The sequence below is a fragment of the Gymnoscopelus braueri genome, assembly GCF_963280865.1.
Source record: "Gymnoscopelus braueri genome assembly, chromosome: 20".
NCBI classification, from domain to species: domain Eukaryota; kingdom Metazoa; phylum Chordata; class Actinopteri; order Myctophiformes; family Myctophidae; genus Gymnoscopelus; species Gymnoscopelus braueri.
This window is the reverse complement of record NC_137622.1, coordinates 24,281,947-24,304,549: the sequence shown is the minus strand read 5'-3', so window position 1 is coordinate 24,304,549 and position 22,603 is coordinate 24,281,947. Positions and strand designations below refer to the sequence as shown.

General features: G+C 43.3%; 1 protein-coding gene across 2 annotated transcripts; it reads left to right on the top strand.

Moving 5' to 3' along the window:
- The first annotated feature begins 622 nt into the window (after nt 1-622).
- LOC308075525 (F-box and WD repeat domain-containing 11-B) lies at nt 623-21,636 on the top strand. Of its 2 annotated transcripts, none has more exons than XM_080415453.1 (13): nt 623-804; nt 5,516-5,584; nt 6,655-6,874; nt 7,099-7,285; nt 7,633-7,723; nt 9,373-9,510; nt 10,284-10,402; nt 14,863-15,112; nt 19,005-19,123; nt 19,246-19,356; nt 19,475-19,553; nt 19,685-19,849; nt 20,298-21,636. In XM_080415453.1, the coding sequence occupies exons 1-12, from the start codon at nt 766-768 to the stop codon at nt 19,844-19,846; spliced, it is 1,584 nt and encodes a 527-aa protein (XP_080271579.1). In that variant the 5' UTR covers nt 623-765; the 3' UTR covers nt 19,847-19,849; nt 20,298-21,636. The 2 variants fall into 2 exon arrangements, with proteins under 2 accessions (XP_080271579.1, XP_080271580.1); XM_080415454.1 differs by lacking the exon at nt 623-804 and adding an exon at nt 1,026-1,346.
- Nucleotides 21,637-22,603: the final 967 nt, after the last annotated feature.

Here is a 22,603-nt window from a genome sequence, read left to right as displayed (position 1 = left end):
AGTGGATGAGTGTCAAATTCAAGACAATAAATTTAAAGCAGTGTCATTAACACTTACATTTCAAGTTCATGAGGAGAAAGGCTTCAAATGTGAGCAAAGGAGTAATTGTAATGCTGTGCCTTATGCCTGACAGGAATTCCATTTCTGTTTAAGTATCTTAATCTTAGATTCATTACAAGCAGTTGAGGTCAAATGGTTTGTATAAAATGTAATTGGTTGAGAATGGACTGTAACCTAAACCATTCTAACTAAAATATTAGCCACTGCTGAAAAGTTTGGTCATATATATATATGAACACTAAATCATTCATGTGTATGATTTATTTTTATTTTTTAACTAGCATCTATTTCATTTTATTTTTTACTTCATATCACATATTAAACGCAACATCCTGCAGCATCACGGCAAAAGCTATGCGGATGATTGATCATGCCTTGGTGTATTCCTCCTCAGGATAGCAACAGCATCCTCATCCGTTTGCCCTTTTGTTTGTGGGAGTCACCGGGGAAGCCTTGGTAGCACGGTAAGCCAATCAATAAAAGGCAACGCAATTAAACCGGCCCCTTTTGACAAAACCCGTCCAATCGGCACTCTTCTTCATCATGTCGGCGTCACCATCCCCCACCCACTCCCTTTGACACGGCTCCTCCAAGCGGTGTGTGGCTGAGCGAAGTGAATGACGTCTCTTGCATTTGCGGGCCGCCGACGCAGGGCTGGGTTTCCATTTTCAGAGCGAGTTTCGGGGGGGATCTGATCTGATCAACATGGAACCGGAGATGGAGGACAAAACGTTGGAATTAATGGTAAGATTCGTTTGGATGTGGCATCCCGGTATTAATTATGAATCTAAACCACACAATTATGGCACCGAACTCGATTCGACGACAGGAACGGGGGGCTGGAGCCGCTCGCTCGTCGGTAGAGGTGGAGGAGAAAGAAGGAGGAGGAGGAGGGGGCGACCAGAAATTAAGAGGGAGGAGGGCCTGAAATGATCGATATATATATATATATGCCACGAATGTTCTTCTTCTGTTGGGTGAACGACGACAGCTACGTTCAAATAATTGTCACCCAAACGCATTATATTCGGTATAGTTTAAAAGTAAGCCAGTCGAAAGGTTATTGAAGAGTCGTGGGCCCGGAGAAAGCCGAGTGTTGTCGGGGTAGTTGTTCACTGCGGTGACGCTGCGCCACTGGCTGCCCGGTGCGGGCCCTGCTGCCGCCTAACGCTCCTTTTTATACCCCGTCACACCAACGGCGAGTTCGACCAAATCATTCATTTAAACAACGGAAGTGTTCTTGCGTCTTATGGCCGAACATTTTTCGGATGGCAATCACTTTTAGGGTAAGGGTTTGGTGTAAGCGAAAGGCTCGTGCGACTAGCATAAAAAAAAGCCTTAGCTTATGGCTAGCTAAGCTAATATTGGCTAGCTGGGTACGAAGCACCTCGTATTAAAAGGGTGGTTGTTGTTTTTTTTTAAAACCACATTACTTTGAGGTAACTTTTACTCGGTCTTTGGTGGGTGGACGACATGATAAAACGCATCGTCTCGCAGGAGAGATGTGTTTAGCTAAAAGTGCAATGTGCTGCTTGTGTGTGTGTTTATATTTTTGAGAAGTGCGTAGAAGGAAGTGTGTTGCTGTTTCATTCACACAGCGAGCGATTAGCTTAACAGGCTAGCTAGCATGCAAAGAAAAAAACTAGTCCCATTTGACAGCCATTATCTGAACCTTAAACAGCCCACTTACTGCTTAACTAACGGGGTTGTTTTTTGTTGTTGTTTTTTTTCCGACACAAAAACAGCCAGTCACTTGTATTGTTTGTCGCCCGGTGGGAAGTTGTAGAACTAATGGTATCGGTTTACCGTCTTCCAAATAAAATTATGTTGAGCTGCTAGCTAGCTAAGTGGCTAATATTAGCTTGCTAGCCAGCATCATAGGGGTCAAAGTGATTATATGAAACCGTTTGGTTGCTGTGCCTGTGGCTCACATTACTACACATTTGGCCAATTTGTTGGAACTTGAAAAGCCCACAGTTGGGTATATTAGTTGTGTGGTATTGCTTGGATTTGTGGCCACATATATTTGGGAACTTAAGTTTGCGGATTTGAATCCGAAATTGTTTACCTCTGTTGACAATCTCGTTGTGTATTTTTCTTACGTTAGCGCCAGGCCTGAAAGGGAGTGCTTTTAGGAAATTGGTAGGTTTTTGTTAAACCCCAATATTCCTGGTCGTAAATAATAAAGGCCACTGGTTGCAATTGTTTTGTCCTGTCCACACATCTAATGTTAGTTCTTGCATATTATAACGGAGAGGGACAACTGAAAAACCACTTATTGTTTGTTTGTTGTTCAATTAAGCTATGGTGGTGAACTGAAGTTTACAGGATGCAGTCATGAGATCATCTCATCCCACTTTCATTTGAACATTGTTTCATACCATCTTAAAAGGCTTGTAGTAACAGGTGATTGATTATCAGTATGTAAAAGTAATATTGCCATTGACTATTTTAAAAAAAGTGCCTCAGGTGTACCATTTTAGTCATTCACATGAAATGTCCCTTACTACAAATGTGTAGTATATTTGGTATTAGACACTAATAAACTCAAATATTACATAACAATTTTAGCCATACATGTATTTAACATTCACAATCACACTTGTGTAGAGCCAAGATTGTACAGGCCTACATCGTGTTTGTTTACAATTCCATGTGGCGTGTGTTTTGTCCCCGCGTTTTTCACTAACCACTCATAAGAGTGGGGATGGCAGAACAGTGGGTAGGGTATTATGTATAAACATTAAAGTGACCAATGCCCCCACAGCTCCTCCTCTCCTCGACCTATCCCTGTCCACTTCATGTCTAATAATGCTTCTGTATGTGTGTTTGTGTCAGTCTATATCTTGTGTGTGAAGGGATGTGTGTTCCTGCGCTCACTGTGCCAATGTGCGTGTAGCTCTAATACTGGTTTTTCCCCCTCACTACCCCACCTCCTCTTCCCTCTTCTCCCCTCACTCTCGATGGTTACACCCCTCCTCCCTCTCAATTCCAATCTCCACTCACTTTTTAATTTATATATATATTTTTTTTGACACACTCCACCGGTCTTGTTCCTCCCCCCTCACCACCATTACACCTATCCATATATCTCCTTCATTTGCCTCCACCCATCCTCTCATCAATTCCCCTTCTTTCCTTTACCTCCCAACTTGTCTCCTCCTCTCTTATCCTCTTCCCCTTCATTCTCCTCTCCTTCCCTCCCTCCCTCTCTCTCTTTCACACAGTGCTCTGTGCCTCGCTCTCTCTGGCTGGGCTGCTCCTCGGTGGCTGAGAGTTTGTGTGCACTCAGGTGCCTGCAGAGCATCCCCTCCACCCGGGCTCACAACCAGGTTCTGCCTCTCCTCTTAATTCTGCTGCCCCTCCTATCCTTATGCCCTGTCCCACTCCCTATACCTCTCATCACCCACTCCTCCTTACACCCCTCACACCCCCTTGTCTACCCTCTCTCACCTTCTGTCTTCCTTTCCTTGCCCATCAAAAGCACATTGCTCTGGAGTTCATCTCTGGTGTCCCCCCAGCCCTCTCTGGTTGAGAAACAGAATCTCTGCTTTGATGGCCCACATTTAGTGTAACCCCTCTACAGCTTCATGAAACTTTAGTTTTTGTTGTACCTGAATTGGACAACATTATGAAGCAAAAAATAATTGGACAATGGACATATGGAGTATTTTACCCCCATAAGCTGAAGATATCGGGATGGAATGACTCGTCATCATTGTGTATGATGATTAAGTTAGGGGGGGTACCAGAGAATAACCCCCAAATTTGAGGAGCAATGTTTATTTATTCTTTTCTACCTGGAGGTGTGAGGACTGAGGTGGGGGGGGGTCTCCTTCCAGCTCTGAGAGGCTACATGCTTGCCTGTGCCTTCCTGGCTTAATGTGGTCTATCAGTACATCTGTCTTTATGCTCTGCATGGTCACCACCACCACTACCAGCAAGCCCATCCTGCCTGCTTGTCCTGTCTAGTGTCTGCACTGGTCTTGATACCTGACCGTGTGTCTGTTTGTGTTGGTGATGGGCACTGCTTTTTGATCTGGAGGGGCTTTCTGTTGGTTCTGGTCAATGTCTCCAAGTATAAACACCCAATGCCAAAGTTTTGGACTCTGGGGAACAAGTAACACATGGGTCATTATTGTGTATATAGACAGTTGAACCTCGATTTTACCCGTTTCTCCTAGATGAACATTTTCAAAGCCTCTGACCATGGCGCGTACACACACACACACACACACACACACACACACACACACACACACACACACACACTCACTCTCACAGATATGTGATAGCATTGACCCTCTTGCAGGCAGAGGTTGTGTGTCCAGTTTTCTCAATTTGGAGATTAGGTACCCATAGGACAGCACTGAACCTCTGAAGTATTACAGTGCTATCCATGCCCAAAGAAGACTATAAGCGAAATTACAATATGAGAAAAGATGTGAATCGTCCTGTAGTTGAAACTGTGGTGTGTCTAATAGATTGCACTATGCTGTCACACAGATTGTTTGGTCACTGTTCATTTCTTGAGATTTCTTTAGTCTGGGTTAAAGGGATGTGTGGGATATAGAGACTGTATACTTTGGAACATATTGACTTAATGACCCTCATTTTGTTTATGGCCTGTCCTCTCACATAGTCTGTGGTCTTCTTAGTCAGCAATGAATACAAAAGCCCAGAAAAAAACAGTGTTCTGTCGCACGTACAGCTCCTAATTTATAACTTTAAGATTGTATTTTCTATCAGAAACCATAATATCCACTTAAACGTCTAATCAATGTGACCGATATGGCTGTGTCAAGAAGACAAGTTGTTTTACCTTCGCAAAGTATTGCTTTGGGAAATATTGATGAAATCATCACTGTGGTCACAACGTTGTCAGCCTGCAGCTCAGTTGAAAGTTTTATTTTTCGAAGCCACCTTTTGTTTGAAGGTGGTATTGGTACAAATGTTGCTTGTATGCAATTCACCGGTAGCAGGAAGTAAATCACATTCCATCTTCAGTCATGCTATGTACATGTGTGGGATCCAGTTACCTCCACCATGTGTTTGTCTATTCTTTTCTCTTGTTTGCGCTGGAAAGCCACTGTCTGATTCTAGTTTCATTACACCGGTGTCTGAGCTGCTGCCAGTGACATACCCAAGATGCTGCAGTTTAATTTCCTGTCCAGACTGCTTAGGCCACATCACAGACAAGAAAGCAGATAGATTCTTTTTGTTGCATTAGTCTATTAGTTAACTGTGTGTGTGCGTGCGTGTACGCTCCAGAAATCATATTCGCTACCCTTTCCTTGGCTGTGTTTGCGCTACTCTTATTTATTCAGCGCTGTCCACGCCGTTGACCTGGCTTTTTTAGTGTCTTTGATAAAAACAATATACACACACACCAAGTCAATGAATCCGATGCTAACTAAGCCACCCCTGCCTTGTGTTTTTTCCCCTGTCTCCACAGAATATGTCGGGGATGGAGTCACAGAACCTCGTAGACGACCTGTCGCCAAAGAAGAACACAGTTCTCAAGGTGTGCACACCCCACATGGCCATGCATTAATCTGCATAGAAGTAGTGAAAAGGTTATAAAAATGGAAAAGAAGAAGCTTTAATATATAGCTTTAAAAACTGTCCGTATAGATTGACGGCCATATGGTTGAATTTGTTACAAACTACTGTACATGCAACTCTGTTCTTTAAAAAAAAAGCAAATACACTAGACATGTAAGGGTGTGATGAATGAGAACTAAATTCTTATCAAATATATAATTAAAAGGAAGAGCTCCTCAGATATGGCATTTAATTTCAGTATGTCAGCCTGTAATGAAAAAAATAAAAAGTTGCTTTGTTTTAAAAAACGAAATATATCTATCAATGTTTGTTTATTTTTACAGGTAATTAAGCATAGTGGTGAAATGGTTGTGATCTTGTGATAAGTGTTGGTAGTTATTTTGTTATATTATTTATCTCTTATGGACATGCTACTGTATATTCAACTAGATGAGATACAACCTTTATTGATCCCTCAAGGGAAATTCAGCAGTTGAAAAATACAGATTACAGGGCAAGAAAATAAATGCTGTGTTGAGGAGTATTCGTGTGACACGAATTATACCTTTTAATGGTATCATTATTCATTCGGGTAGAAATATTCCTGTTTCCAATGCTGTTGGCAGGAGGTGGCAACTGTCACAATGTTGTTGTGGCGGTTGATTAGGCCATCTTACGAGGGAGGTGTTGATATTTTGACTATTGACAAAAGGTGCAATACTTACATTGTAGTTTGACTGCCTATGACTTTATGTTTTTATACATGCTGCAGCACACATTAACCATCTGAACATTTCTATTGTAATATTTTGTGATACATGATCAGTTGTGCAAAGCCTATAGCCTCCCTCAATATATGTTGTTTATTTTAAACAGTAAAGTGTCACATCTCCAAGAGTTACAGTATAACATCCAGATTTTTTTTTTTGATTCAGAGCATTGAACCTTTCCACACCCAGCCATGTTAATGATTCAAATTTCTTGTGAATGTTTAAGTGGGTTTGTGAACAGTTATTAAACCTGTACCTGTGCTCTGTTGGTCTTTTTTAGCTTAGTAACGGTCCGGTGACGGGGTCTCGTAAGCGTCCATCAGAGGGCAACTATGAGAAAGAGAAGGAACACTGCATCGCCCTGTTTGACCAGTGGTCGGAAGCCGACCAGGTGGAGTTTGTGGAGCACCTGATCTCCCGCATGTGCCACTACCAACACGGCCACATCAACTCCTACCTCAAACCCATGCTGCAGAGGGACTTCATCACTGCGTTGCCAGGTAGAATATCTCACACACAGTTACTCAGACATCAAATCTGACTTCCATACAAAATGCATTGTCACTGTACGAGCACAGTAACTGACATACACACAGGATGACTTTATGCTCATGCACACAGTAGGGAGTTGACGTTTCCCTCTCATAACAAAAACACACATACATACATACATACATACATACATACAGGCTCAACTCTTCTCCTTCTCACCCCACCCCACCAGCCCAGGGCCTGGACCATATAGCAGAGAACATCCTGTCCTTCCTGGATGCCCGCTCGCTGTGCTCGGCAGAACTGGTGTGCAAGGAGTGGCAGAGGGTGATCTCGGAGGGCATGCTGTGGAAGAAACTCATTGAGCGTATGGTCCGCACAGACCCCCTCTGGAAGGGCCTGTCCGAGAGACACCAGTGGTGAGAGTGAACACAGTCGCACGATAAGACAAGGGGTTGGTTCCCCTCTAGTGATAACATGGGAAGGGGAATCATTTAGTTACTGGCATTCGCACTTTCGCAGAAATGTAATTGAAGTGAACTTGTGTACTTATTCAGGGTGGTCCGCCAATTATTGAGGCTCTGTGCATCATTCTCTTTTTCTTTAGTGGTTAGAGTTGAACACCTGACTATATTGAGTATCCTACAAGAGAAAGGGATTGACTTTTGCTACTTTAACTTAGGTCAGTCTCCGTTGTCAGATTTTTATGTATAAGGTTTCCAGGGCATGTGCTTATCTAATTTATTTTATTTGTCATTTCCAAAAGGGAAAAGTACCTGTTTAAAAACCGCACTACAGAAGTCCCACCCAACTCCTACTATCACTCTCTTTATCCCAAGATCATCCAAGACATAGAGGTAAGAGGTTACAGCCAATCTGCTGTCACAGTCCAAAAAAGCATATTTCAAAAACACCTCTGTAGTACTTTACTTTGTTTACAAGCCCCCTCTTCATCCTATTGGCAGATGTTATTTTCCCTCTGCATGTGCTACATTTATCTATTATTTATTGGTCACGATTTATTCCAGGCAAGATTATGTTCCACAATCTTATCACAATAATGTTTTCATTTTAGACAATTTACTGAATAACTGTACAACCAAACAAATTTCCTGTTTAACTATAACTCTACAAATGGACCCTTATGGGTCTGTTTCGTTGGCTCTGTTTGACTCTATACTGTTTGTGGTGCTTGCATTTGAGGTGTTTAAACAGGTTCATTTTTGCAAATATTGTTTGCACTGTGTCGGTTTTGGAATATCCAAAATGGTTCCAACGACCGACGTCGTGTTCTTTTTAGGGACCAACTCTTCAGTGTCTGACTCTCCGAGTCTGTCTATTATCGCTTCGCTTCCAAGAGTGTACAAAAAAAGGGGGTGGGAACTTTGAATGCGTGTATGAACAAAAATAACATATTTTCGAGCAAACTGTTTCGTCGTGACCCGTTGTTAGCTTGTAGATCTGTTCTTTTTGGCGAACGAAAAAGATCGTACTAGAGTATGAATTAAGTTATAGAATTGCAACTCTTAACACATTGACCGCCAGAGGTTAATCTCATAATGTACTCACCAGTGCCAACGTTTTATTTTTGTTTTTTTCACGTCGCCATAGATCTTGTTAAAATCCTTAAGATTGAGCCGTACACGGTCTGTTTACATCGGCGACATCTCCCTGCGTGTACCAGTCCAAACCACGTGTCAAACGGGGTATCCATGTTGTAGTTAGAACGGTTTAGGTTAAACAGTGATCAGCGAGGAGAAAAAACGACAGGAAGAGAATTGAGTTTCAGTGTGCGCTTTAGAATGGGAGCCGGCGTGATCGTCAAAACCGGATCCCAAATAATTCTGTTTCCGGTGGTGTTACAATGAAATGTGCCGTACTCGAAAAAAAGGAAAAAGCACCACAGCCCGTAGGCTACGGGATCGGCGCTTTACCGTTGGATTTAACGGCCCGTAGAACTACGGGCCCGGCGGTCAATGTGTTAAGGTCATTACACACCGGCGATTATGCGAATATACGCAAAATTCGGACTTGTTCCGAATAATTAAAAGACGCTTTTTCGCTTCGCTTTTTCGCTCCATGGAAGCTTGCATTGACTTTATAAGGTTAAAAAAAAAAACGTATTATTCGCATGGAAAAATCGCCCCCGGTGTGTAAGGGTCCTCACTGTAGGGATACTCACTGTATCACGACCTATACAATCTCTGAAAATGCAGATCGTGGAGACATTTTAATTTAATCGTTCAGTTATTATCGTCGTATCACACACCCCCAGGTATATTCCAAGCTAAAAGTGTAGAACAACACTATTCTAGTCTCACACGCCCCATTCCCATTTTCCACCCCAGAAGATCTCACATCTGTTTTTGTCCTTGCTAATAATACACACGCTTCTGAATCTGCACGTTTCCCCTCTCCTTGCCCTAAGGGTTGGGGGGGGGGGGGGATTTGCCTCCACTCGTTCTGCATTTCCGTCTCACTGTCTTTTCCTCTTCCTCCTCTCCAGACTATCGAAGCTAACTGGCGGTGTGGCAGACACAACCTGCAGAGGATCCAATGTCGCTCGGAGAACAGTAAAGGCGTCTATTGCCTCCAGTATGACGATGACAAGATCATCAGCGGCCTTAGGGATAATTCTATCAAGGTAACTGCTGTAGTGTCTCTGTGACTTTAAGTGCAGGCGAGACAGTAACGGTAAAAGTGAGCATGTGTGATTGCGAGAACGGCAAGGCGTGCATGTTGGTACTTGTGTGTGTGCACCTGTGTACCTTTTTCCATCCTGTGTGTGTGTGTGTGTGTTCTTTTGCACGGCCCAGAGCAGCTTATCATCCCATTGTTATTGCCGTCTGTGGAGCTGAGGTGAACCAGTAGACAGTCAGACAGAACACAAGTGAATTATGGGATAAAAGGACTCATCTCCAGACTTGCTATGTGCCCCCCCTATCCGTCAGGCCTGGGAGAAAAGACGAGAAGGAGGGGAGGATGGAGGGAGAGAGGGATTTGTCTTGTTTTTTGTTTTTTTTCTTGAGGAGGCTAATGTACTGTACAAGAAGAAATGTGTGTGTGTGTGTGTGTGTGTCACACACACACACACACACACACACACACACACACACACACACACACACACACACACACACACACACCAGTGGGGAAATGGGGCATGAACAATACTGTGAGCTCAGGCCATTCTTTGCCTGACCCAAATCTGCTACCTTTTCACAACCACTTTCTTAACTACTATCCTCCCTCTTGTGCTTTCTCTCTCTTCCCCGATCTTTTTTTTCTATCTTTCTGTCCCCCCATCTCACTCTGGCTTGCATCAATTCCATGCTCTCGCTCTCCCACTTCTCTCTCTATGCCCTTTCTTGCTCCTCTGTCTTTTCCGATCCCTCCCATCTCTGTCTTTCTGTACAGATCTGGGATAAGCAGTCGTTGGAGTGTTTGAAGATATTGACGGGTCACACAGGCTCAGTGCTGTGTCTGCAGTATGATGAGAGGGTCATCGTCACCGGCTCCTCTGACTCCACTGTCAGGTATGGCACATAAAAGTAGTTTTATATTAATGTGTGAAAAATAATACATCAAACATTGCAGGCAACAGCGCAAGCCATATACTGATGACTTCAATGATTTGCTAAACCAGGAGTGGCTTAGGAATAATCTTTAAAGAACACTGCAGCTTTGCTAAATACAACGCGAACAAGTCACTGCAGTTTGTAGGGCCGGGACAGTGTGGATTTCTTCTCACTGCGGTGAAAAAAACGTGTCTTGGCAGTTAACCACACCCGCCACAACCATATCGCACACCATATGCACTTCACCAAGGAATAAGAAAGACCTGTATAATGGTGACATTCATCACACCGCGGTGTACATCACATAACCGTGATAATGCAGTTATTGTCCCTGCCCTGGCAGTATGTAGTTCCTGCTGCCAATGCTTCATTTCAGGGATCCAGGCAGGGTCTCATGCAGAATATTGCACACTTGGGGGAGGGTGTGTGTGTGTGTGTATATATGTATATGTGTATATATATATATACATACATACATACATACATACGCAAGCAAATATTGCACTATGAGAGCATTTCAGTGGAGAAAGGAGCCAAGACTTGAAAGTGCAAGCCTTTGAGACGGATGTAATTGGAAGCAAGCATCCTGCTCATCGATGTCTGCCAGTCTTGTAGAGAAGCTAAACTTCTCTATTCTCACCATTCTTCCACCTTTTTCCATATAGGGAACGAAGCGCAATCTGTCTAACCAAGCATACAACTCTGCCTGAACCCTTTCCCACATGACAGTTGGACAAAAGGCAAATTGGACAGAAGTTTGGCTTTATAACGTGGATTTTTTTTTGTTTCAATAATTATTCAGATAAGCCAGCAGATAGCTCTGTACGGGTGCTGATGATGCCAAACAACTTTTTACGCCTCACATCTGTTTTTGACTTAATCACCCACAGGATCTACATCTGAACTTGTGAGCTGCACAAGGCTTGAAATTGCGACCATTTTGGTTACATATGCCCCCGAAAATGTAATGTCTGTGACCTCAAAATAGAAAATGGCAAAAGTTGGACTAGCATTTCTGCGAGTGCTAATAATTGTTCTAATAATAGTTTCTCTGCACATTCAGTAGATTGTACACTCAGTATGTGCCTTGCGAGCTGACAGTAGGCGCTTGATATATAGGAATTGGGTTCTCTGTAGTGTGGAGATAGTCTTATCATTGACATGACATAGCGGAGATGTTACCAAGCACTGCTGTGCTGACATTCCCGCATGTTGTTTGCGATAAAATAAAAATTAAAGCATGCAATAGAATGACTTCCCCCACGCAGCTGAATGTACAGGTCCTCTATATGTGAATGATAGGTGGGAAGTGGTCAGTCGCCGGAAACGATAGTCTGTGTATTAGCTGTGAGGCAAACTCAAGATGACAAGTTAGATTGTGTGTATTGAATATGTGATACTGAATACGGCCTCTGTGTAAAAGCCTAATATGTGTAAAAAAAAGAAGAGGGAAATCAAATGAAACACCAGATCAATTTTGATCTACAATTTATAATATCTTTTAAAATGTTCTCTCCAATTGAGTAGTTATGCCAATTTCAACCCTTCATGTCTGTGTATTCCCATTCACTGCAAACCCCTACTACTGGTCTGGGGACGGTGTAGATCAGGGTTCCCCAACTTGGGGTGATTCGCTGGGGGTCCGTGACGCCATGTCCCATGAAAATAGTTATTTGATTAGCCCATGTGCCCCTCTCAAGCAAATCTATGGCTCAATAGCCTACTTCTTTGGGCAGCCTTTCAACCTAGGCCCTTGTTGAAAACAAACGTCATAGCCTAGGCTACTTAACAAGAGCATTGTAAGGAGTCAGGACTCAACTCATTTTCAATGATGATCTTTAACAAGCCATCAACGTATTGAGAACAACTCGATATGCTGTGACTCTCAACGAGAGAGTCACATAATTATTATGGTCACATGTTGTATTTTTCAACTTCTCGTGGTAATTCTTATTTGTCGCTGCACGTGTGCACAGTAAGGCTGTCAACTAATATTCCATATTGGCATATTCCTGCGAAATAAAATAATGAAATTAAAAAATTATCTGCTGCGTGAGTTCTCGCGAGACTGTTTGCATGTAACCTTAAATGGTGGCTGATCTCACGAGAGGCATAACGGAGAAGTCTCCCCTAACGTCATCGTACGACTGTGTCGCTCACAAACGCGAGCCGATCTACATGTCCACAATGCGTTGCTGATGCAATGCGTTGTGGGCTGGTAGATTAGCTGTGTTTGCCACGGCACACCATCATACAACAAAGAATGTATCATCTCTGCCTTGCTGTAAACACAGAGACACGGAAGCACAGAGACTACAGTAGCCTCGGTAGGCTTTTGACTTGCTCTGTACTAGAAAGCACGCACGTTTAATCCTCACATAACGTCACTTTAATTGATTCAAAATGATCAAGTCAAGCTGAAACGGGTGATTCATTTGGTAGTGATGGTAGACCGTTTACGAGACTCGACCACCGAAAACACAATGTAAAAACATGTATGGGTTTTTGTCCCTCACGGTAAAACTCCCTCTGTGCCACATTTATCTTGTAGTCTACCTTAATTTGATTTAAACCAAAAACAGATTGGTTGGATTAAAATTTCCCGTTTCATGTCGAGGTAAAGATTGTTCCAACTTCCATCACAGCACATGCGTCTCTGTTCTCCAGATAAGTCTGGGCTTGTATAAACCGTTACAGCTTTATTAAAATGAGGCTATAGAATAGTATGAAAGTATGAATCATTCATTTGATCTCGCAAGAGAGCACGTTTCTCAGCACCAACTGCGGCCGGCGCATATACAGAAAGAGACATCTGCTGTGTTTGAATTAAGTTTTACTGCATACAAAATGTTATATTAAAAATAATCTACATTCGACATTCGTGGTGTTTTAAAAGGACTATTCGAAAGTCATTTTTGGCCAATTCTGACAGCTCTAGTGCACACACACACACACAGACAGAAAGAGAACGCGACATGACAACGGCACTCAACAAGGTGCGGCTTACTCATAGCATACAATTACAATATGACGGGTAGGCTACAAACAATGTACAATGACCAAAAACAATTGTGCAGACTAGAAACCGGAAACACCATGCCTGCTTACTACCTGCAGATACGGCCACTTGTGTTAATTTGGAGTGCCTGGTAGGCAGGTAGTGTCTCGTGTAGCCAGACAAACATTTTCCCCATGGCTGGTAGGGTGTCTGTCACATATCCCACAATCCAGTAGATGGTGGTATAATGCTGCTAAAAAGTATTGCTACAAGTGGGGCAGCTCGTGAAGTGGTAGGTTAGGATTTCGGGGGTTAACCCTGCCCACTTTCAAACGTAATTTTGCGGTTAGCGGTGGTGGTTAGCGAACGCCGACCGTCCGCTAAACGCACCCGGTGGAATAAAAATAAACGTCTGAGCTCACTACGAGCTCGCGGATCAGCCTTTTTGTTTCGGCCAGCGACGCCGTCCTGCGACAGAGTATAAAATCGCCTCGAAGCAGGAGCTAGGCAATAAGCGGCTAACCAGTGCCGGTAGGCCCCGGCTGCCCCGGCCTCCAGTAGAAAAAAAGACCTCGGCGGCTGAGGCGTCCTCCTCCGGGACCCTGAGGAGTCCGTTAGCATTTGAATCTGTGCTCAGCTAAAATGTTAATAAGATTTTAATGTGTACTACCCACAGAGAGAGAGCCTTAAGAACCCTAAGCCTTTAGTACACTTTATCATTGCAAAAAAATCTGTTTATTTTACTTTCAGTTTATTATATCCATCAGATAAACTGTATATCCTGTATGTGTGATACAGGGACATTATTTGATGCATTTGCAATGTGTCTTTGCATCTCTTTGGTGTGTGTGTGTGTGTGTGTTGGCACTCTGAGCTGGCTACCGCACACAGAAGCTCAGCATTTACCTCCTTATTACTTCACACTTCTGCTGTGCTCACTGGGCGGTATCCAAGGAAAAGGTGACTTCACTTCCTTGGTAACGGTTTGACGGGCACTTGTTTATAGGCTTAAGTGTCAGCTTTTCCAGTGTGTGTTCTGCATTTGATCCTTGTTGCCCAAACGATGAAGTTCAACATAAAAAAAAAAGTCTCTTAATTCTCCAGCATGTATGTGTGCTTGCTCACACAATTATCTGTCCTCTATTGTAAGCCTAATACACAACTCTCTCTCCACTGTCTGCATTTTTTGTCCTCCCTGGCTCCTGTTCCATTTCACGTCTTCTCTATTCTAACCTCTTGCCCCGTATCTTTCCTCTTTTCTTTCCTCACGGCTCATTGTCTTTTACTTCTCTCACGCTTTGAAATGTTCCTTTACCCCGCAACACTCAAACACCTTTAACCTCATAATTTCCCTACACTCTCTTCTTCCTCCCCATGTCCTACATTACCCCCCCCCCTCCACCCTTTCTCCTCCTGGTAGGGTGTGGGAGGTAACGTCGGGGGAGGTGCTGAACACCCTGATCCACCACAACGAGGCGGTGCTCCACCTCCGCTTCGCCAACGGCCTCATGGTGACCTGTTCGAAGGACCGCTCCATCGCTGTGTGGGACATGGCCTCGCCCACCGACATCAGCCTGCGGCGGGTACTAGTGGGACACAGGGCTGCTGTCAATGTGGTGGACTTCGATGACAAGTACATCGTCTCCGCCTCGGGAGACCGCACCATCAAGGTGAACACAGTGCACACAGAGCATCAGAGTAGGCCTCTATTGGGTGTTACAGCATAGGCACGATGGGAGATAATGGACACCAGCCCTTCAATTTTTACCAAGGCTAAGTCATACAGCCCATCAAAAACAGTTTCTGGTAACTTTAAGGCAAGAGATGCACCATACAGTTGCTAGCCGTTGATTAATTTCTATTATATATATATATCTATATATATCTAGTTTAAACGTTTCATAATGGTTGAATACCCCTGGCTATCTTTCTAATAATAGTACTTGAAATGAAATGAAAATAAATGCAACAAAATGTTCCATGCAAGAAAATATGGTGCAGTCTAGACTCTAAACTCACCCATTTGTACACCATCATTTATTACACACGGGAGACATTTCTCTAAGAAGATCCGAAATGCATATAAAACAATAATGGGTGGCTGTAATTTATGGCGACTCGGTTACTTGCGCTTATCCGTCCATCGATGCATTTGCCTGCAGTTGGTTGGAGTGTGCTTGGTGCTTCGCGGATTCGCACCAATCAATAGTCGGCAGCGCTGACAAACAAATGCAGTCTTAATCGAATTCTAACACAAGCAGTTACACTCACGGCAGACATCCTCACAGATGCAAAAATACAAATACGTGAATTAAAGTTCTCAGTCGCCACACCAGTCATTTGGATTCCACAGTTGTCTTCAATGGAATCATGCCGTGCCTTTGTCTTCTGTGTGTGTTGACATAGCTGTGAGGATTCTCTGACCATTCAGTAGTCAACAGCGTTACACGTCACCATTTTGGCCCGTCTTAGCCTTGATCAGCCTTCCTAGGCTAGAACCCGGCTAGAATGGACACGAACAAGACCAGGAGACCTGGTTCTGCCAGACCCAGACTTCACATGACGTGTCAGCCTGTGTCTATGCCCATGAATGGCCGGGCTTCGCACGACGTGTGTCCCTTCTATGCCCATGTATGGACAGACTTTTTTGGGGGACAGAATTTTTTTTGGCTGGGGCCGGAGGACAAAGTGACATGCCCATGTATGGACGAAACAGGTACAAAGCCTCATGTAAGCCCGACCCCTTGGGTCTGGCAAAAAAATGCCCTTTGGACCTCCAAGTAACTGGTATCTGACAATAGAAACTCAAAAAAGCGCTCAGACGTGGCATGTCTAGTAGGTACCGTGCAACGGAAAAGCATGAAATCCCATTTCAGCCACACCAGCCTCGCTTAATTTAACAGGATGAGTTTTTCTAGCAATGAGAATTACTTGTGTTGGTGTTAAGCATTAGGGTGTCAAATGTATTTTAATTGGGATTTATCACATGTTCATGTAGTTGACCATCTTATTGATTAATACATTTTAGCTATTGCAATTAGTCAAGTAAATTGTCCAAGTCATCAATTTTGATATTTGCTATCTGCGTGTCATATCCTACTTATGAATACATAACCATGCATTTACTGAGTAAATTAAGCGCACAGCCACACAGTCAGTTGCAGGAAGATAAAGCATCTAATGAAAACCTCCACAACACACTGAAACGACTTCACTAATTTTGCTTTATTCAAATCTTAGAAGAACAAAATAAAAAATATATTTTGTTTGCTTCCACTCTTGGGTCTTCTGATTTGGAATTGAGCAACTTCATTGAAGGCAGAACATGGTGATTGGCATGGCGAGTAACATAAATAAATGCCAACAATCCGTATTAATTCATATCTAACTCCACTTGTTTCCTGATATTTTTTTTACCTGGCTAGTTTTGAAAGAAAGCAGTGATTCATATCCTTTAATGGATGATGAGAGGGCATTCCATATACGGTGGCGATAGGAGAATGAGAATGTTCCCATGTAGCTATTTACAGAATATGTAGACAACAATATTCGTTGCTTTTTAATTTATACTCATATCAAAATTACTTCAAATGCGAAAGACGCTCGACAAAGCCGGATGCACCACGGTGGATTCGAACCCACGACCTCCGTGGTGGTGGGAAGTGGATGTATCTGTTCTAACATGATTTCCAAAATGTATATAGCATATTTATTGTTTGAGAAATTATAACATAGGTAATTTTTGCCAGACCCAGGGGGTCGGGCCTACATGAGGCTTTGTCGGTCCCCCTCTCCAAACGTTTTCGTCCATACATGGGCATACAAGAGGGGGGCCTACATGAGGCTTTGTCGGTCCCCCTCTCCAAACGTTTTCGTCCATACATGGGCATAAAAGAGTGTCTTCTGTCCTCTTTTTGATTGGCCAAGTTTAGCGTGACGTAGTGCTCTGATCTTTCAACCGCTAGGGGTCTGGCAGTACCAGGTACCTCAAATAAATATCCCTCATTCCTTTTACTCATTAAAACCTGAATTTTCTTTGCCTTTTCTACAGTTGTATGGTTGTCATTAAATAAATACATCTACTGATGCACAAACTTGGACACATCATCAGTGTTGTTTCCTGGAATCACTGGGTGTTTCGGGTCTCGCAACAGACACCCTCCTCCAGGCGACCCGACCGAGGCTGATCAGACCCCGGTCTGTGTCCAATTGGCATGCTACTGTCTCTTGAGGGGAGTAAGAGACCGTGCTAATGAGGGGGTTAGGGTTTAGGGTGGCAGATGAGATGTTAACAGCAAGTTTTGGCGACACTAAGAGGCTCTAGGCACTGTGGGTTGACTCCGGGCCTGGCTCCTCCTTCGTCTGACCAGAAGTGGGCATTCTTCTGTGCGTTGCGTCGTCATCATTGCTGCTAGGCAAAAACGTCTCATTCTACCTTGATGGATTTTTTAAACCCTCCTTGCAAGTTTTACTGCAGTCTGTAGCTTTTGGGTTCTTCCTCTCAGAAGAAATGGTTTGGGCTGCGAACCCCCTCCAACCCAGGCCTGTAGTGTTTGAGCCTGGCCCAGCCCCAGCTCGGCAAGGGTCTACTTTATTAGCCTGAGCCCTACCCAAGGCCCGACACCAAATTAATTTAATCTCTCTCTGACACGCGCTTTCTCTGATGCATGCAGCACACAACACTGATGCGATCACTTGCACTGATGCATGAAATACATGCATACACAGACAGAAGACACAACATATACGTATAGAGAGGTAAACTTGTAGTTTTATTAAACATAACCACACGTGCCACCAACAAAAATGCTTCTATATTAATAGGCTCCCGACCATCTGCCCATACAGAGACACATAAGCAGCATGCCATCATGCAGTAGAGAGAATAATTATGTGATCCAGCAGCAAATAACATGAAAACCACCATCAATGCTCACTAATTTTAGGGACGATTGTCCATTACAGAGAAACATAAGCGTGCCACAAATGTAAAGAATAAAGCCAAGTTACGTGATCCAACTGCAAATAAGTAATTCAAGTTTTATGGTCTACCTTGCTTTCTTTGGTGTGAACTGTGAAGAAAATAAATAGGATGGTATACGATAATGAGCCTCATCCACTGTTTATTTTGAGTGAGCCTTGTGCATCCCAACACTCCTCTCCTTTAACCCATTTAGACCTGAGGCCGACTCTAAAAACGCCAAAATCCTGACCTAAGTTTTCTGAATGACTTCAAATATTTATTCAAAAATGACAACAAATTTATGTTGCTAATATACTGTACATAGCAACAACAACCCCAAAAGGGGTTCCCGTCCTGAAAGGTATAGTTACAAATAGGGGTTCCCGCCCAAAATGGGTTAATAGAGGCTTGATTCACTGGTGAATACACCACACCAGAGTCATTGCAAAATTATTTTAGATCCATAAAAGTCACACTAGAAGTAGTAGTTGCTGTTTACATATCTATGTTGTTGGATCGTAGAATTGAAATCGATGCAATTTGACTGAATTGTTAATATTTAAAATGGCCAGAATTCTAAGTCCTCTATCCCCCTGTAGGTATGGAGCACCAGCACTTGTGAGTTTGTGCGCACTCTAAACGGGCATAAGCGGGGCATCGCCTGTCTGCAGTACAGAGACCGTCTTGTGGTTAGCGGCTCCTCTGACAACACCATCAGGTATGCGTTTTGTGTGTTGAATAAAATAATCTTATATACCAAGTAAAAGCTTCCTCTACTTTATTTTTTTACACGTATTGAAAGCGTTGTATCATAATATTCTAATTTCTCTCTCACTCCAGATTATGGGACATAGAATGTGGAGCATGTTTGCGGGTGTTGGAGGGTCATGAGGAGCTGGTGCGCTGCATTCGCTTTGACAACAAGAGGATTGTCAGTGGGGCCTATGACGGGTCAGTCAAAAACACCCATGCGTACATACACACCTCACACTCACACCAGACCAAATGCTGGTTTATATTGTACGTCATGTCTTCTGAAATCAATTCCACTTTGTTTCTCTCTCTGTAGTAAGATCAAAGTGTGGGACTTGCAAGCAGCCCTGGATCCACGAGCCCCTGCCAGCACCCTGTGTCTGCGCACACTAGTGGTAAGTGTGTGTGTGTGTGTGTGTGTGTGTGTGTTCACGGACCTGCCTATGATTGCATGCATGCACACGCTTGTGTGTCAAGATCATTTTCCATGCTTTGCCCTGAGTGTGTGTGTGTGCGTGCGTTCCAGGAGCACTCGGGCCGTGTGTTCCGTCTGCAGTTTGATGAGTTCCAGATCATCAGCAGTTCTCATGACGACACCATTCTGATCTGGGACTTCCTCAATGTCTCGACCAATGGGCAGCCAGAAGGGCGGTCCCCTTCCCGTACCTACACTTACATCTCTAGATAGCAGGTATGCGCACATGGCTGATAACGGCCACTCTTTCAAATGTATATTTATCAGCAACAGAAATGTTAAGGGGAAATCAGACCGAGTGGGGCAAAATTGCCCTATTAATTTCTGCTTAAAAACTAGTTCAGGTTAATAGCTTGTCACCCGAACTACACTTCCAGGGGCAGTCCACATTTAAAGAGCACTTTGATATGTGTGAGGGAAGCACTTACTTAAACAATTAATGGAATGCTATGCCAAACTATTACGTCTTTTAATAATTAGTGTTATCAAAATATTTTTTGTAATATTGTTTCATTATTTGAGACGATTGCTTTTTGTCGTTTCGGCCATGTGGTGTTCCACCTCTTCAGTTGAAAAGGACAAAATGTAGGGTTGTCAGTTACAAAAAAAACCCTGCTGATGGAATTGGTGTGTGTGATCACTGTTGACCCTTCTCGTCCTCTAGGTGGCGCCACCCACCGCACCCTTTTCTTGGAGGAGCCCAGGGCTGATTGGCTGATGGGTACATCCTTCGTGGAAGGGAGCCCATCTCTTCTCTTATCCTCCTTCCTCCTCGTCATCTCTGTCCATCACCACAACCCATTCTGACAGACTTCTCAAGTCTCTCCCTGTCGCTTGCCACTCACTCCCCAGACTTGCACACATAAAAACACAGATGAGGATCCCACACCGCCCCCACCCCACCCCCGAGAAGTCATGTTCTGCTACTAATTTATGTTCTGTAAAGTACACTAATATAACAGTATTAACACAGACCTCATCTTTAAACGTCAACCTAGCTCCTCCTTCACAGCCACTCAAAGCAGCTTCTCTTCAATTCCCAGCCCCTGCCAAAATACACACTCTCCATGGATACGGAATCACTTATCTATATATATATGTATATGTATATATGTGTATATATATATATATACACACATACATACACACACACAAAAATATGACACAAACACACGCACACACAGTGGCCAAGTTGGACAGAGGATGACCTGCTGAGCTGTGATGCAGGAGACAGAGACTCTTTCTTCAGCTCTCAGAAAGGAAGGAAGGATTTGAGACGGAGGGAGCGAAGGAGGGAGAAGATGTGTTGGGGGCGACTTGCGCCCTTCCCACGCTCCCTCTCGCTCCCTCTTGCTCCTCCCTGCCTCTCTCCTTTTTCCACCCTCGCTCCTTTACCCCCTCCTCTGGGATGCACACTCGCTTGGAACACGGTGGGGGGGAGGGGAGGGGACGCACACACTCAAGTTTGCCTGAGTGCGTGTTTGTGTATGTGGACTTGTGAAACGGCAAAGCAGGGCAGAAGCGATGGGGGAAAAAAACAGACGTGCATGTGAGGTCGCCATGGATACAGCATCCCCGGCACACCTCGGCTCTTTTTTTTTTTTTCTTCTACATTTACTTTCTTACTTTTTTTTTAATTATTACTATTATTTTCTAATTTTATTTGATGAATAATTTGGTTCTTAGTACAGAAATCATACTAAGCGTAGTTCTTTCTCCTTCCTGTCTGTCTTTTCTCGTTCTCTCTCTCCTAACAACTATTTCTCTCCCATCTGTCCTCAGTCCATCTCTCCTCTCCTCTCTCTCTCTCTCTCTCTCTTGCTCTCTCTCTCCCCCTCTCTCTCCATCATCTACGTGCTTGCTTTGGTTATGAGAGAAGCTGGAACTCAAGAGCTCAAATTTAGCTGTAAACGGAGTTGTCTTGTCAAAAATTGTGTTGTATATTAAAAATGATTTTTTAAAGAAGAAAATGACCTTATTGTGAATAAAGTACTTGACAGTGGTGGAGTGTTGAGCCAACCGTAACATGAATGCCTGTCTAATTGTCTGTTCTTGTCTGTGCGTGTGTGAGTATGCATGTGAGTGTGTGTGTGTGTGTGTGTGAGCATGTGACATCCTGTCTCTACTTGTGACTTTCAGATAATGTAACATCATTTTGCAATGTTACTGTATAGCTAAGACCCTTCCATAAAACTAAATAATGGTTTATTTTTTAAGTGGACACAAATGGACTGAAAGAAACAATCCCTTTTGAATGCACTGGGCAGCCAAATGCTACATGGGCTGAATGGATGTTTCAGCAAACTGAAAAAAATGTATGCTTCATCGCTAGATGGTGTTCCTTGCTGTGTATTTCGTTAATGCGGAAATCCGAGTTATATTCGGCAAGCGATTAGGCTAATATGGCTATGTTCCCAGACATTTTCATTAAGTAAGTGCTGCTTTTGGTTGACCAATGTATTCAAAGTGGTGATTTCCATCTTCCTGTGATGGCATCTATTAAGACCCTGCACCCAGCAGTGAGAGACTGACGACTCGTGCTCGCAGCTGCATTGTTTACATTTTCAATTTGTCAAGATAAGACGCTTGAAGGTTTGATAGTTAGAAGAGGTAAGAGATGAGCCGACACCTCATGTTTCAATAGTCATCAGACTTGTCACAGCATGTATGATTTGATTTCACAAAGGACAGAGATTGGTCATGTAATTCATAAGCTGTGGACGCTTGCTAATTATAAATTGGCATGAACCCATAACCTAACCTTTGAAATTCATGTTGACTGATAACCAGAGCTCTATCACTTTGTGGTATAAAAGTATTGATAATGTAATGTTGATAAGTTGCACAAGAAGGCTTGTTTCATTGTCATTTATTCCCATTCTGATTTTGGTAAATGTTTTTAACAAGTTACTGTAAGGTGGAGTAACATTGTTATTCTATTAAAATTGGCCACCAGGTGGGGGTATAATC

What these genes read in the sequence shown, in the direction of transcription:
- LOC308075525 (XM_080415453.1), top strand. Translation starts at nt 766, where the DNA reads ATGGAACCGGAGATGGAGGACAAAACGTTGGAATTAATG. An exon ending in ACAAAACGTTGGAATTAATG is followed by an intron (nt 805 to 5,515) that starts GTAAGATTCGTT and finishes CTGTCTCCACAG; the next exon opens with AATATGTCGGGGATGGAGTC. An exon ending in CTGTCCGAGAGACACCAGTG is followed by an intron (nt 7,286 to 7,632) that starts GTGAGAGTGAAC and finishes CATTTCCAAAAG; the next exon opens with GGAAAAGTACCTGTTTAAAA.